At 37.8% G+C, this 18,018-nt stretch overlaps 1 protein-coding gene across 2 annotated transcripts in view; it reads right to left on the bottom strand.

Annotated features, from left to right (window-relative positions):
- PTPRR (protein tyrosine phosphatase receptor type R) overlaps window positions 1–18,018 on the bottom strand; it is a 268,902-nt gene that overhangs the window by 51,138 nt on the left and 199,746 nt on the right. For both annotated transcript variants that reach the window (XM_006058411.4, XM_006058412.4), the window contains exon 7: window positions 1,506–1,692. In XM_006058411.4, the coding sequence (XP_006058473.2) occupies window positions 1,506–1,692 (187 nt within the window). The remainder of the gene's footprint in view (window positions 1–1,505; window positions 1,693–18,018) is intronic.

The raw sequence follows: 18,018 nt of genomic DNA on the forward strand, positions 1-18,018 counted from the left end.
AATACATGCTACAAAGTCTAATTTTAAAACTGCATGCTTAGTACTTTACTTTGGACACTTAACAGGTGATGAAAGTAATAGATCAAACTTATGGCTGGCTCAGGAAAGGGTGGATGCAAACACCTGACTAACACCTCGGAGCATTCAATTTATTATACCCAACGGATATGGCTTAAAATGTACAACTGCTTTAAGATGCAAGTGGTTCTATAAAATGGATATTCCCCTTGGGAAACAGTTGGATGACTTAAGAAGGTCTAATGTGTCTCCATGCTCTCTGGATAAAATGTGTTTTATGTATTAAGTTATCACCAGCAACAACGATGGGTCATCATCATTTTTAGCTGAATGAAACTCACCATTATTTTTAGCCTACATTTAGTCTTCCTTTTGTGTTTCTTATTTCATTAAAAGGCACTATTTGCACACTGTTGCTAAGTCTAAAAATGGGGGTGTTGTTCCTAACCTCCCTTTTTCTTGGTGGACTTACCTCATTAAGGCCACTTCTTGTAGACTCCTATAGACCCTTCCAATTTTCACTGCTACTTCTTTAGTTTTGACTAATCACAGCTTCACAGGATAATCTCTAGAGTCTCCAAAATACCTCTTTCTAATGCAGACTCTACTGCCAATAGTAATTTTTTAAAACTTTTTATTTTATATTGGAGTTTAGCCTATTAACAATGTTGTGATAGTTTCAGGAGGACAGCAAAGGGACTCAGCCATACATATACATGTACCCATTTTCCCCTAAGCTCCCTCTCATCCAGGCTGCCACATAACATGGAGCAGAGTTCCCTGTGCTATACAGTAGGTCCTTGTTGGTTCTCCATTTATTTTTTTAAATATAAATTTATTTATTTTAATTGGAGGTTAATTACTTTACAATATTGTATTGGTTTTGCCATACATCAACATGAATCCGCCACAGGTATATGCGTGTTCCCCATCCTGAACCCCCCTCCCTCCACCCTCCCTGTAACATCCCTCTGGGTCGTCCCAGTGCACCAGCCCCAAGGTTCTCCATTAAAATACAGCAGTGTGTACCTCTCAATCCCAAACTCCCTAACTGGATAGTAATCTTTTTTAAACACAAGATAAATCCAAACCTTTAGTGACATATTAAGTCTTAGATTTGTTTTATATCTGAGGCTCAATTTTTGTTACTTTCCACCTTAATTTTAATGCTCCTGTCAAATTGAACAATTTAATTCCCTGAATAGTGACAAGCAAGCCTGATCTGTCATCCTGGAATGGTCAGCTCCTTCTTGCCACTTCTTTGCCTGGCCAGCTTCTATACCCTCTGCCTTAATTTAGGTATCACGTCCTAGTTTGAACACGCACCGATAGTTGATGAGATGCAGGGTGGACCTGAAATCTTTGCACTTAACCTTTAGAACTGTAACCATTTTACTATGAGCTGACAGTGTCATTTTAGAATGTGCCTCTAGCGGCTAGAATATCAAAATGCCTCCTGAGGAGTGAATAACAAACAGCAGGCTTACCATGAATTCACTTTGGAGTAAATGTGAACTTGCCACGACGTCCCTCAGCTGCGACCTTGTGAGAATTCGGCTGGCTGATTGTAGGTACTCCATGGCTACCTTCTCCCGTGGGGTTGGTATGGCCACAAAGGGTTCAACATTGCCCAAGCTACTCATGTCCAATGTAAGAGATACGTTGGACCCTCGCCTACATTGGAGGAAAATGCTATTAGGCTTAAACACTGTATGGATTGTTTTCAGCAGATCAGTTTGTCTTCCTGTATGTACACATAATTCAACGAGAACTATGATAGAAATAAGGACCTTCTTTTAGGGAACCATAATTGATGATAGCAATTACTGTAGTTTCTCTACAGCAAATGGACAGTTTTGTTGTTGGAGAAACCACTCTGAACTGAGAAAATGAACTATAGTTTATTAAGGGATATAGCTGCTATGGAAATAATAAGATGGCTAATAAATGAATAAGATGGCTAATAAATTAAGTGAAAAATGTAGGAAAAGTAGACATAGCATTTGAATTGAGGAATAAGATGTAACACAAACCTACTTTATCTGGTATCTGAGAGTCCAGTATAAAAATTCTGTACCCACCCTAGCTAATATTTTTGACATCAATATACTATACTTTATGATTTTACTAAACACAGGAAGCTCAGAGGAGAAAAAATTCTTTTTATTTTAGTTCAAATGATTGCCATTGAAATAGAATTTAAAAGTTCAAAATGTATTTTTTTATGGTTTCTGGTAAATTCCTAAAAGATAACTTTTTCATTCTGTATACATATGTATATGTTTTGTCCTATATGTATCTATGCTTATATGTATGTACTTGCATATGTATGTATTTAATCCTGTGATAAACTTACAACAGGAAGACCACAGACCCTTATGCTAAATTACAATTGAACCTCTCTCTGTGATTTCCCTCTTGTTGGGAGGCAAGGTGTGGTTCTTCCAACATATAAAGGCTCCCTGTGTCCTGAACAGAAGGTGTGAGTGCCTCTTACTAATAACATTAGCTGTATGGAATCAAGGAGTAACTATCAAATAGCATGTGTTGAGGGTCAAATAGCACATTGAAATGCTGCACTCAATATGCCAGCAAATTTGGAAAACTCAACAGTGGCCACAGGACTGGAAAAGGTCAGTTTTCTTCCCAATCCTAAAGAAAGGCAATGCCAAAGAATGTTCAAACTACTACACAATTGCACTCATCTCAGACACTGACAAAGTAATGCTCAAAATTCTCCAAGCCAGGCTTTAGCAATACATGAACTGAGAACTTCCAGATGGATTTAGAAAAGGCAGAGGGACCAGAGATCAAATTGCCAATATCTGTTGGAACATAGAAAAAACAAGAAAATTCCAGAAAAACATCTATTTCCACTTTATTGACTATGCCAAAGCCTTTGACTGTGTGTATCACAACAAACTGTGGAAAATTCTTAAGGAGATGCAAATACTAGACCACCTTACCTGCCTCCTGAGAAATCTGTATGCAGGTCAACAAGCAAGTTAGAACATGGAACAATGGTCTGGTTCCAAATTGGAAAAGGAGGTATATTGTCAAGGCTGTATATTGTCACCCTGCTTATTTAACTTATATGTAGACTACATCATGCGAAATGCTGGGCTGGATGAAGCGAAGGCTGGAATTAAGATTGCTGGGAGAAATATCAATAACCTCAGATATGCAGATGACACCACCCTTATGGCAGGAAGTGAAGAGAAACTAAAGAGCCTCTTGATGAAGGTGAAAGAGACTGAAAAAGCTGACTTAAAGCTCAACATTCAAAAAATGAAGATCATGGCATCTTGTCCCGTCACTTCATGGCAAATAGATGGGGAAACAATGGAAACAATGACAGACTTTATTTTCTTGGGCTCCAAAATCACTGCAGATGGTGACTGCAGCCATGAAATTAAAGGACGTCTGCTCTTTGGAATAAAAGCTATGACCAACCTAGACAGCATATTAAAAAGCAAAGACATTACTTTCCCGACAAAGGTCCATCTAGTCCAAGCTATGGTTTTTCCAGTAGTCATGTATGGATGTGAGAGGTGGACAATAAAGAAAGCTGAGCACCGAAGAAGTGATGCTTCTGAACTGTATTGTTGGAGGTGACTCTTGAGAGCCCCTTGCACTGCAAGGAGATCAAACCAGTCAATCCTAAAGGAAATTAATCCTGAATATTCATTGCAAGGACTGATGCTGAGCTGAAGGTCCAATACTTTGGCCTCCTGATGTGAAGAACTGAGTCTTTGGAAAAGACCCTGAGACTGGGAAAGATTGAGGGCAGGAGGAGAAGGGGACGACAGAGGATGAGATGGTTGGATGGCATCACCGACTTGATGGACATAAGAATGAGCAAGTTCTGAGGACTGGTGATGGACAGGGAAGGCTTGCATGCTGCAGTCCACAGGATCACAAAGAGTCAGACATGAATGAGCAACCGAACTGACTGAGGATCAAGGTCAGAGAGTGTATTTAAAGAATTTTTAAATTTAAAGGGGACTGAGGTGTGTGTCAGGTGATCAAATTTGGTGCCAAGTGGTTATTGTCCCAGGAAAATGGAAAGCTGGCATATACGAGCCCAAATAAACCCAAGCAAAGAGAATACAAGCAGATAGCTCAGTTTAGGTTCAGTTCAGTTGTTCAGTCATACCACTGTATTCAGTGCCCCTGACCCCACAGTAGGCCACTATTGACCCACGCCTCTGCCAGCGAATCCTGGACACTCACAGGCAAGTCTGGCTCAGTCTAGCATATTAATTCCTTTAAATGGTGTTTAACATGTATGAAGTACTACATCAAGAAACACTGAAGTGGTTAGGGCTTAATTTTAAGAAATAGAAAATTATTAGAACACACAACAAAAAATTCATTAAACAAAAAATATATCCGTTCTTTCCTCTTACGAATCTGCTTCCAGTTGCAGCTTTGGTGTCATTCTACATTTTGATATATAATGCTGTCATTTTCATTAATTTCTAAATGGTTTGTAGTTGTAGCTTTAATTCTTGCTTCAACTCGAGGGTAATTTAGCTGTTTGCCCACTCATTTTCCTTATTAATATCTAGTACATGAAATGTACATAGAAATCAGGATGGACTAGATTTCTAATTATTGGAATTTCTTGATGTTTTCTTTGAAACAAAAACTATAATAAAATTTTCTAAATATTTCATACATGCTTTTGCTGGCAGCTGTTTTGGCTACTATCCATGGATCTATTGATAAATATGTCTATATATCATATATATGTACATATATACATATCTATCACATGTGAAGAAGGCTGAGTGCCGAAGAATTGATGCTTTTGAACTGTGGTATTGGAGAAGACTCTTGAGAGTCCCTTGGACTGCAAGGAGATCCAACCAGTCCATTCTGAAGGAGATCAGCCCTGGGATTTCTTTGGAAGGAATGATGCTGAAGCTGAAACTCCAATACTTTGGCCATCTCATGCAAAGAGTTGACTCATTGGAAAAGACTCTGATGCTGGGAGGGATTGGGGGCAGGAGGAGAAGGGGACGACAGAGGATGAGATGGCTGGATGGCATCACTGACTCAATGGACGTGAGTCTCAGTGAACTCTGGGAGTTGGTGATAGACAGGGAGGCCTGGCATGCTGCGATTCATGGGGTCACAAAGAGTCGGACACAACTGATCGACTGATCTGATCTGATCACATTATATATTATATTCTGATATATTATTAAAAATACTATTTCAATCTATTTTTTTTCTTACTTTTTTCCTACTGGATTTCTCATAGCCTGAAATAGATAGTGAGTCTTTCACAGAATTGTGTTTGTTATTTCTTGTTATATTTCTAATAATTTTTACTTTATATGTTTCAGCTATTATGTTGTTTGAAGTGAAGTGAAGTCGTTCAGTCATTTCCGACTCTTTGTGACCCTGTGGACTGTAGCCTACCAGGCTTCTCTGTCCATGGGATTCTCCGGGCAAGAATACTGGAGTGGGTTACCATTTCCTTCTCCAAGAGATCTTCCCAACCCAGGGATCGAACCCAGGTCTCCCGCATTGGAGGCAGACGCTTTAACCTCTGAGCCACCAGGGAAGCCCATGTTGTTTGAAGAGATTCATAAATATAGTTTCACTGTAAGTTTATCAACATTAAATAAATAATTTCTCATTAATTTTATGTCTAGCCTCACATCTGACTTTTTCCCCCAGTTTTATTGAGACACAATTGATACATCAGTTCACCTCAGTTCAGTCGCTCAGTCGTGTCCAACTCTTTGTGACCCCATGAACCGCAGCATGCCAGGCCTCCCTGTCCATCACCAACTCCTGGAGTCCACCCAAACCTGTGTCCGTTGAATCGGTGATGCCATCCAATCATCTCATCCCGTGTCGTCCCCTTCTCATAGCAGTGTATTAATATAAGTTTAAGGCATATTGCATAATGATTTGACTTACATATATTAGAAAATGATTAATAATAAGCTTAGTTAACATCCATTGTCTCGAATGGACACCAAAAAAAGTTTTTTCCTGGTGATGAGAACTCTTGGATCTACTCTCTTAAAAGCTTTCAAATATATCATAGTGAAAAGTGAAGTGAAGTCGCTCAGTCATGTCCAACTCCTTGCGACTCCGTGGACTGTAGCCTACCAGGCTTCTCTGTTCATGGGATTCTCCAGGCAAGAATACTGGAATGGGTTACCATTTCCTTCTCCAGGGGATCTTCCCCACCCAGGTATTGAACCCAGGCCTCCCGCATCGGAGGCAGACGCTTTAACCTCTGAGCCACCAGGGAAGCCCTCAAATATACCATAGACCAGTGTTAACAGTCATCATATTTTACATCACATCCCTAGTATATGTTTATGTTATAACTGAAAGGAGAAGGAGACAACAGAGGATGAGGTGGTTGGATGGCATCACTGACTCAATAGACATGAGTTTCAACAAGCTCTGGGAGTTGGTGATTGACAGGGAAGCCTGGTGTGCTGTAGTCCATGGGGTCACAAAGAGTTGGATACGACTGAGAGACTGAACTGAACTGATCCAATTCACACTGCCCTAACCCCCACATCCGACTTCAAAATTTAATATTGACTACCTGCCTTTTTTAAGCATGTTCCTAAAAAACTTTTGTAGTTCCTGTTATTATTTTTAACTCTTTTGAATCATTGTATTAGGGATTAGGGGATAGCATAAAGGCCACCCCATAAAATAATCACCTACCTGAGAAGAGGGATGGTGCTCCCACCAGGTTTTCCTTTTGGTGCCTGGCAGTGGTGACTGACAGAGCTCCTGTGTTTCTGAGTAGGAGATAAGTAGTTGAGGAGGAGCAAAGGGTGGTTCTACATTCAGGCCAAGAATTTTAATCTATTTCTAGTGGGAAAGTGGTTTTTAAAGTTTCTCAGTCCAGTTCTTTTGGCCTTTAAATTGCAGAAATTCCTAATTCTGATAATAGTTTGCCTATTGGCCTTAGATTTTACTGTATTGGTAAGAATTTGGCTTTGCTGGTTACACAGATAGTTGAGTAAGGAGCTGGGAGAGGTGGCTTAAGGGACTTCTGATCAGACGCCATTTAAAACCACTATTCTGTTCAGTCCATTTTCAGCACTAAAACACAGAAGTATCTGCAACCTGCCAACTGAGGAACACTCAGTGCTATTAGATGATGGTTTAGTAGAAAGCAAGGTCTCTTCCATCAAGAGTGATCAGAGCAGATGTATGAACGAGAATGAATTGAGCTTGGTCTTAAAGATAAAAGATAAATTTTGAGTAGACAGTTATTTCAGAGACAGAGTCTGGCAGGAAAACAAAAGTGTGGGAGCAGGAAATGATAAGGCATCTTTGAGAAATCATATATCAGCAGTCTGAGCTAGAGTTCTGTTGTGTAAGATGTATTTTGGAACTGGGGGGCAGGGTCATGTAGGAGAGCTGAAACAGAAGCAAGAGTCATAGAAACAAGTGTATAACAAGACTGCCTGAATCCAGAAAAGAGAGAATTCAGAGCATTGAGTTATATCAGCTTCTATTTTGTCTTCTCGCAGCATACTCTGCCTAAACCTGGAGGATTAAAAGTCTTTGGGATCCTTGTTTTAGGTGCTTTTGATCTACTGTGTAAAATTTGTATACTACAGCTGATTCATGTTGATGTATGGCAGAAACCAACACAATATTGTAAACCAATCATCCTTCTATTAAAAATAAATAAAAAATTTTTTTTGTAAGGATTCTGTGATAAATTGAGAGCCAAGAAAGCATTTTCATACAAACTGACTTGGTCAGGAAGAATGACTTTTGTTTGGCAAGGGAAGGAAGAAAGGAAACAAATACTATTTATTAAACATCTACTACTTGCCAAGCACTGTTCTAAGCACTTTCACATATGATATCTCAACTTTCAGAGCAGCTCTCTGAGGTCTTATTTTCCCTCGTTTCATAGGTGAAGAAATAACTAATAGGAACACAATAGCAGACTAAGGATTCAACCCATGTTAGAACATAGAACCCAAGCTCTTTCTGCTTTGCCACACAAAAGCAAGGTAAGGCGGGCACTTTATGCTAGTCTGTGCAGTGCCCTATGTAGAGTTGGGGTCAGTTGTTGGTAGTAAAGTTAGGATTGGTGCTGCTAAGTCGCTTTAGTGGTGTTCGACTCTTTGCAACCTTATGGACTGTAGCCAGCCAGACTCCTCTGTCCATGGGATTCTCCAGGCAAAAATACTGGAGTGGGTTGCCTTGCCTTCCTCCAGGGGATCTTCTTGACCCGGGGATCAAACCCACATCTCCTACGGCTCTTGCATTGCTGGTGGATTCTTTACTACTGAACCACTGGGGGAAGCCCAAAGACAGGATTATTGAAGTATAATGTGGAAACAGTATAATTTTCAAGTCACAAATTCAATCTTTACAGTCATGCTTGTCTGGGCTCAAATCCTGCATCTCCCATGAGCTTCTGGTGGACTTTTGGTCTGGCTAGACTTTGTACATCTCAATTTCCTTCTGTTTTGTGAAATAAACAATTCAGTGTACCAACTTCAGAGGATTATTATAAGGGTTAATCAGATAGTTTAAGTAAACTGCTTATAAAAAGAGATGCTTGGCCAGTGTTTAATCTGGGTCATAATGAATAAAGTTCTATATAACTCTCACCTTCTAATACTTCTTTAAGGGATTCATTTTAAGAGATCACCACAAAAACTCAAAAATTGTTTTGCTGAGGTTAACTTTAACATTTTGAAACCAGTGGATAGAATTGATACTTTGTCACTAAAGCAAAATACATCCTTCTTGATAACCTGTTTCTTTTTTCCATTTTATTATGGCAAATCCGTTTCCCCTGAACCCTAAGCAGTTCCAGAACATTTTACCTCAACATCTCAGACATGTGTCAAAGTTTAATTATGGAGTCTAACTGGCACAGGCTGTTGACCTTATAGAAAACACTTTCCACAAAACACAGGCCTTATCATGAGGGCTTTTGTATCCTGGCCATAAAATACTGACAGAGGATGTCATGAGCTTGGAAAAATCTCCACTTTGGTTAATTCTTATTTTTGAGGAATAAACAATATTTAGGTCAACTGAAATATAGAGGAATTAGGAAATAAAATCAGTAGAATCAACTTAAAAATATGTACACTTCTTAGTCATGTCTTGGGTTGGAGAGAAGAGATTAAATATGCATAGATATCTATTTTAAAGTATTAATTTTTCTATTATAAAAGTAACACATGTTCATTGTAGAAAATTTAAAATTTAGGGGTTTTAAAAAAAGAAACTAAAATGACTCAGTCACATAAATGTCACTAATATTTAAACTGATGTTTCAATTTTGCAATTTTATAGGCAGTATGGACAGTGACATTGTTTTAATTTTTATTTCTTTGGCTAGAGATGAGGATAAACACATTTTCATATGACTATTGTTCATTTATTGGTCCTTACCTTGGACAATTGTCTGTTCATGCTCTTCTTAAATTTATATTCTGGCATTAATGTACTTACAGATTTCTATGATATAAGATATTAATTATTTCTCAGACATATCTGCTGCATATACATAGCTTATTGTTACCATAAACTACAAAGGATTTTTTATAAGTATGTTTACATCTAGTCCAACATTAAATTTTATAAATTAAATATTAAAACAAGTTAAAGAGGAAAAGATGCTACTCTTTTCTTTTGTATTTTCTTGCACTGATTTAAAATCCATAGAAATTCTTCTCCTGGGAGTTTGGATTGCTTTTTAAAAAGTTAATCTTTTAATCTATTTGTAATTGATTTTGACGTGTGGTAAAGGTGAGAATAACCTAGGATTTTCCCCCCTCAAATACGTTACCAATGTTTTTAACAAAATTTACTGAACAATCTGGAGAAAGGATGTGTTTTATAAATACGCAAATATTAGGTTTTTACCCAGCTGTGTGCTGAGTCCCTAAGTTGTGTCCAGCTGTTTTGCATCTCCATGGTCAGTAGAGTGCCAGGCTCCTCTGTCCATGGGATTTCCCAGGCAAGAGAACTGGAGTGGGTTGTCATCTTCTCCTCCACAGGATCTTTCTGACCCAAGGACTGAACCCGCGTCTCTTGTATCTCCTACATTGGCAAGTGGATTCCTTAGCACTGAGCCACCTGGGAAGCCTTTTAACTAGCTATCCCTGACTAATGGTCTGGAGGAGAGAGAAAATACCACTTTACTGAACTAGAGAATGTACATCTGTTCCACAGGATCCATAAGCCAAATGGTAAGACATGAGGCCAGAATCAGAAAGACATTTCAAAAAGAAGACAAAACAGATATAAGAAATTAAGAGAAAATTTAAATCAAGGGACAGGAAAAAAGTCTAAAGGATTTAGAGAAAAAAAATCAACAGAATCAACAGAAATAACTGAAGGAAATCTGGCCCTTTAATAAAAACTGATGCGGAAAACTACGAACACAAAGTCTTATTAAAAACTTTGTCTCTTTTTTTGTAACATAACTCTGGACAAACTGTTTAGACCTTTTTTATGTCTCATGATTGCTCTTGGACAAAAGGGAACATAATAAAAAGCTTTATCAAGCTCCCACTGTAGCACCAATTTTTATTTATGCCAAAAAATAAATAAGAAGGAGGAAATTCAAAAGATACCGATGCAAACAATTGAAGGAAAAAGCAAATTCTTAAGGAAAGGTAAAAGGAATGCAATAAACAGCATGTTAATTACAATTAAGTAAAAAGGAAAACTTGTATAAATATTATGGACCAGAGCTACACATTCATTTCAACAAGAGAATATAAACAACTCTGTTGAGATTTTTCAATTTTTGCCTTGCTGTTCCTAATGACCAAGAGGTGAAAAGAAAATACAAGCTAAAAATACAAGAAGTTGAGTGTTGGACTAACTCAGAAACTAGGCATTTATTTTCCTGGTAGTTGGGGCAATATGATGGATTTTAGAAGCTGAATTTAGGCAGAAAAGCTAGTTTCCAGTATTGTGACCATGACTCTAACCCTCACATATGGCTGCTCTTTTTGCAGTATTGCCACCACGAAGAACACTAAACTTCAAGCATGGTCCCTCATTTCATATCCAGTAAAGAATGGAAATGGGAGTAAGAGAACAAAAAGAGACAGTGATCCTTTTGCTTGGAGTCCAGGAAGATGTACTTCTGAAACTACTAGATTATGAAATTATGTTTCAGTGGGAAATGGTGGCAGCTGCTTATCTCAAAGTACTTGAAATGGGAACGGAAAAATATGCATCAAAAGATTATAAGAACTTAGTACAGAATGAAGGCAAACAGCTCTTTGAGAGCTTTCTCAATCTTATTTTTTTCTTGGTCCTGTCAAAAATAAGCAAGGTTTTTTTCAGAGCTGTCTTTATCAGTATATACATCTAATTCAACTTGGTGAGAAGCAAGAAGTTGAACACTGAAGTCTTCTCCAAATCTGAAATGTTTCGAGTCTGAGACCTTCAGGCCAACCTGTTCATCGTGTGTTATAATCATAGGGATCACAAATCTAATAAACTGTGCTTGATTGTAAAGGTGATCTTAAGATCCATGACCACCAACTTGATTTTTCTTAGTTCATTTTGCTCATCAAATTTGTCCACATATTTGGTTTTCAAGAAGATTTCTAATAAAGATGAAAAAAAAAAAGAAGTTTTAATTCATTTGAATAACAAAGGAAAAACATGGAAATAAAGAAATAGAATTCCTTTAGATTGACTGGCCTCCACAGTTCTCTGAAACTCCAGATTCTATGATTTTTAAGTTCCATGGGTTATGATATTAAATGAATAGCTTGCTGTTTCCCTCCATCTCTTTACCTTCAAAACCCCCTCCTGGATTGCGAAGGCAATTAAAAACAAAACAGGATATGGAATGCTAATTTAAAGTGAAAGTGAAGTCACTTAGTCGTGTCAGACTCTTTGCGACCCCATAAACTGCAGCCCACCAGGCTCCTCTGTCCATGGTATTCTCCAGGCAAGAATACTGGAGTGGGTTGCCATTTCCTTCTCCAGGGGATCTTCCTGACCCAATTTAAACTGTGAATTAAATTCAAAGCTCTTGGAAAATTAAATGGTGACATAAATACAGTATTACTAATATCTACAAGCTGAAATGACTAGGTATTGTGACCATTTATAATAAAATTCCCCAAAGGAAAGACATATGTTAAGTATGAAAGACACCAGACCCAAGAAGATGAAAAATCAATTTTGCTCTGAAGTAAGAATAAAAATCTTATAATGTAGAGAATATTTTTTGGCATGAGAAATGATTGATTTCCCTACTTGAAAGCACCTATTTCACTAGGTAGAACATTCTTGTTCTTTTTGAGGGATTAAATAAATATTTTTAATTCATACAATGATTTCTGACCTTTTACATATGTACAGCATGAGGCAAAGTTTACTATACCCTTTTTTATTATTATAAAAAGTAAAAATCAAAACAATCAGTAAAAAAAAAAAATTGAACTCATTACATTGTTCTTTGAGCACTGACCTTGGAATCTGAGTTTCAATCTGTGCTCTGCACTTCACTTAAGCTTTTTCAGCCTCAGAATCCTTCATTTGCAAATGGGGATAATAATAAAACACATGGGATTGGTTCACAAGATAAAAGGTAAAGAAGCAAAAATATACAAACATTTCTAGCCTACTAACTGGCACATAATATATGAATGACTATAATACTTAGTGGTAACATGGGAATTCTTATTGCACTCCATGTCATGACTGCCTGGGAGCTAAACGGCATACACTGATTAACGTTTGAAGAAGGTAGGCTCAGGAAGCTGGTTAGTGATGGAGAGTCAGTAGCAGCATTACATATGCAAAGTCAGTGGTCACCTAAGTTGGGACCATTTTTCATTCTGCAAGCCCTTAAAATTCTTACCTCCTATCCTTAAAATTAAAATTAATAACTTTTTTCAGATTCAAAAATAATGCATCATCACTATAAAAATTAAAAATATAAATAACAAAAAGAAAACTATCCTATAATACCAACACTAAGAGTAATTGTTAATAACATTTTAAGTATCTGTCCTTTAAGTTTCATACATGTAAAATGCATGAAAAAGTCTAGATTTTTTTTGTCTACATATTCATTATGACTTGCTTTTTATTTAACTAAACATATTTTGAATGTCTTGTGTTTTCAAATTTACTTAAACACTAATTGCAAAGACTCCATAGTACTCCACTGGATGGATGTATAATAATTTACTTAACCAATACCAGAGGCTTCCCTGGTGGCTCAGATGGTAAAGCATCTGCCTGCAATGTGGGAGTCCTGGGTTCAATCCCTGGGTCGGGAAGATTCCCCTGAAGAAGGAAATGGCAACCCACTTCAGTACTCTTGCCTGAAAAATCCCATGGACGGAGAAGCCTGGTAGGCTACAGTCCATGGGGTTGCAAAGAGTCAGGCACGACTGAGTGACTTCTCTCTTTCTAACCAATACCTTGTTTTTGGACAAGAAGTTGTTTTCAGTTTTTCACCATTATAGACTGGACTGCAAATGAACATCTTTAAATCTAATGTTTGTGTATTTCCATGGGCTTCCTTGGTGGCTCAGCTGGTAAAGAATCCACTTGCAAGTTTGGAGACCTGCGTTTGATCCCTGGGTTGGGAAGACCCCCTGGAGAAGGGAATGGCTACCCACTCCAGTATTTTGGCCTAGAGAATCCTATAGACTATACTGTCCATGGGGTCACAAAGAGTTGGACATGACTGAGCAACTTTCACTTCACTTCACTTCAGGATTATTTTTTAGGTCAAGAAGTCTTAAAACTAACTCAAAATCTCTGAGGTTGGATAAATAGGAACACTGGATAGAAGGAACATGGAAGAAGCGTGAAGACTGACTCATGCTCACTGATATTGAATTAGCTCAGACCCTCTTCATATCTTGCTCTGATCTATGTAGTAGATTCCTAGCAAACTTTTCTAACTAAAATCTCCTAGTCCAATACATTTTCTTCCAGATTTCATCAAAATGATGTTTGACACACTGAAAATATGATAATAAAACCCACACATAGCTGCCCTTGGACATAAAATGCTTTCTCATTTATTCCCTGTGCGTTTCCCCAGTCTCATTTCCTCTCGCATCCTTATCTAGATCTGTGCTCCAGGCAGGTCAATCAACCTACAATGCTGCTTTCTATGCCTGAAATGCGTTTGCCCCAGCTCTTTCAGATCCAATTGCCCAAATGCTATGGTCTCTATCCATGGAATCCTCTTAACAATTTTTCTTCCCCAAAATGTCTCTAGTAATATTATATTCACTAGAAAGGATTTAGCCTAAAGTGTGAATTCCTTGAGGGCAAAGAATTTGACTTTACTCTTCCCTCTGTATCTAGTCTTAAACACATGGAACGCAACATGCTTGTCATATGCATGTGTAAATAGTTGCAAGTGAATTGGTAAGGGGAATGCTATGTGTAGTTACTGTGCTCTGCTGGCTTTTCCGACTCCCTGAAAACAAAGGAGGTGGGGAATCATGTTAGACAGGAGTTTTAAAATTTAGAATGGAAAAGCCAAGCTTATCTAGGTACAGTAAACATTACAGTAGATATTTAGTTTGAGTCTTAATGAATATCAATGAAGTCTGAGCATTAATATCCTAATGTGCTATGGTGATTTTGTTGGTAAAAAAGAAAAAAAGAGTAGTGCTTTGTCTTGTATCCAAGTATGATTAATTTTTTTTTTACTCTTTTTTTGGCATTTGTTATTGTTTTGACTGTCACTCATGGTGAGGAGGCTATTTCCCTTTTAACAAAAGAACAAAATGATGGTAGCTCTAATTTTAGTTCCCAAGTTTAGTTTTTCCAAGCTCATATATTAAGAAAAAGATGATGCTGAGGAAACATTAATAAGCCTCAATGAATAAACCATCCTTTTTGAAATGAAATATCTTTCTTTGAATTTTAGCAGATTTATATACAAAAACATACACACACAACACATTCACACAATGATGGTTTCTAAGTAACATAGTACAATTAATAACTCTGTGTCACTTTAAAGCAACCAATTACCAGAGAACTCTTTTCGTAATGAACATTACAACTGAATTAAATACATTCACTTACTTTCAAGATCTCAAATGACACACATGATTACAGTGATCCATATAGCCCAGCTGAAATGCCAATCATCAAAAAATATACAACTTCTCAGTATCTTCAGTTTTTTTTTTTTTAAACAACATCTGGTGGTTCAACCTAAGTTTTAAAAACCAAACTCTACAATCCTGATAGAAATTAGCTGCTTTCTAGTTTAAGACTACCTTTAAGTTCTAACTAGTGATGAAGGCATAATTTTATACCTCAGTGGTACACTATGAAATAAAACTATAAACCAACATATCTGACACTGCTAAGTCTGTGTGTAAGAGAATCTAACTGCAAAAATGTAGTGAGACTGTATTTTCACTTCTGACTGTGGCTAGAGTGAATGCTTTTTTTCTAATTAAAAAAATTAATTTATTTATTTTACTTTTGGCTGTTCTGGGTCTTTGTTGCTGCATGGGCTTTTCTCTAGTTGCAAGAGTGAGGGCTACTCTTTAGTTGCAGCATACTGGCTTCTCGTTGCGGTGGCTTCTCTTGTTGTGGAGCATGGGCTCTAGGGCACTTGTGCTTCAGTAGTTGAGGCACACGGGCTCAGTAGTTGAGGCACACGGGCTCAGTAGTTGAGGCACACAGGCTTAGTTGCACAGTGGCATGTGGGATCTTCCTGGACCAGGGATCAAACCCAAGTCTCCTGCATTGGCAGGCAAATTCCTTACCACTGAGCCACCATGGAAGTCCCCTAGAGTGAATGTTGATAGTACATCTCAGGAAAGAAACTTACATAGAATATTCAAATATTTTGCTGTCTGTTATAGAATAGTATCATGCATAGGAAGTTTTAGGGGCAGAAAATATTTATTTAAGAACACATTACTTTATACCAAACCCTTGAAATTCTTTTTAATCACTGGAGGAGAACATTTGTAAAATTGAAATTTCACAAAGAAAAGCTTCACATTTAATGGAAGGAATTAGATATATTGAAAAAGTAATTAAATTTAAAGCCTATCTGAAAGCTTCCAGAAGTCCTTCTCAGTTATTTGATGTAAGAAGCAGATGTTTTAAACCATTCACTGGAGCCCATCATGGTCTCTTTTTACCTAAAGTGAACTCAGTCAAAATTATGAAAATCTACTGCCTCCAGAGCTTCCCCAAATGTTTATCCAGGAACAGTAATTTATTTAAATATACATTCCTGTGTTTGTTCAGTGTTCATTTAAAAGTGCACCACCCAGCAATGCAGTCATGGGCTTTGGTCAGTTCAAATGTTCTAGGAATAAACCAGGATGATGGTGGCCATCTAAAATCACTGGCCTTTCACCTTGGAATTTCAGAGTAGGGAGTTGTTTCCTCTTGGCCAGAGAAGAGTAAATGACTTTTCAGGATTACTCTGGGGCCATGGACTGTATCTAAAGTGTCACCATTTCTCAGGTGGAAGGAACACCTCGATTACCTGGAAGCATTGTGTTAGTGAGAAATGAAGAGAAGTGGCACTTGATCACGATGATCTCATTCTTGCCAATGTAAATACACAGTTATGGTATCAGTCATGCCTAGTATAAGGATAGATGTTTAAATATAAATTATTGAACTGGGATTTCCCTGGTAATTCAGCGGTTAAGACTTTGCCTTCCAATGCAGGGGGTGGAGGTTCGATCCCTGGTAGGGGAGCTAAGATCTTGTAGGCCTCATGGCCAAAAAACTAGAACATAAACAAGCATTGTAACAAATTCGATAAAGACTTTAAAAACGGTCCACATCAAAAAAAAAAAGATCTAAAAAAAACCTCCAAAAATAAAATAAATTATTGAACAATGTTGCTAACTGCTCAATAAAAAACTATACAAAAAAGACTTTTATGACCCAGATAACCATGATGGTGTGATCACTCACTTAAAGCCAGACACCTTGAGTGTGAAGTCAAGTGGGCCTTTGATCATCAATATGAACAAAGCTAGTGGAGGTGATGGAATTCCAGCTGAGCTATTTAAAATCCTAAAAGAGGATGCTGTGAAAGTGCTGCACTCAGTATGCCAGCAAATTTGGAAAACTCAGCAGTGGTCACAGGACTGGAAAAGGTGAATTTTCATTTCAATCCCAAAGAAAGGCAATGCCAAAGAATGTGTAAACTACTGCACAATTTGCACTCATTTCACACGCTAGCAAAGTAATGCTCAGAATTCTCCAAGCTAAGCTTCAACAGTATGTGAACTGAGATGTTCAAACTGGATTTAGAGAAGGAAGAGAATCCAGCGATCAAATTGCCAACATCTGTTGGATCATAGAAAAAGCAAGAGAATTCCAGAAAAACATCTACTTCTGCCTTATTGACTACACCAAAGCCTTTGACTGTGTGGATCACAACAAACTGGAAAATTCTTAGAGATGGAAATACCAGACCACCTTACCTGTCTCCTGAGAAATCTGTATGCAGGTCAAGAATAAACAGTTAGAACTGGACATGGAACAACGGACTGGTTCCAAATTGGGAAAGGAGTCTGTCAAGGCTGTATATTGTGACCTTGCTTATTTAACTTATATGTAAACTACATCATGCAAAATGCTGGACTGGATGAAGCACAGGCTGGAATTAAGATTGCTGGGAGAAATACCAATAACCTCAGAGATGCAGATGACACCACCCTTATGGCAGAAGGCAAAGAGGAACTGAAAAGCCTCTTGATGAAAGTGAAAGAAGAGAGTGAAAAAGCTGACTTAAAACTCAACATTCAAAAACTGAAGATCATGGCATCTGGTCCCATCAATTCATGGCAAATAGATGGGGAAACAATGGAAACAGTGACAGATTTTATTTTGGGGTGGGGCTCCAAAATCACTGCAGATTGTGACTGCAGCCATGAAATTAAAAGACGCTGGCTCCTTGGAAGAAAAGTATATTTAAAAGCAGAGACATTACTTCGCTGACAAAGGCCTGTCTAGTTAAAGCTGTGG

This window comes from Bubalus bubalis, chromosome 4, assembly GCF_019923935.1.
Source record: "Bubalus bubalis isolate 160015118507 breed Murrah chromosome 4, NDDB_SH_1, whole genome shotgun sequence".
NCBI lineage: Eukaryota > Metazoa > Chordata > Mammalia > Artiodactyla > Bovidae > Bubalus > Bubalus bubalis.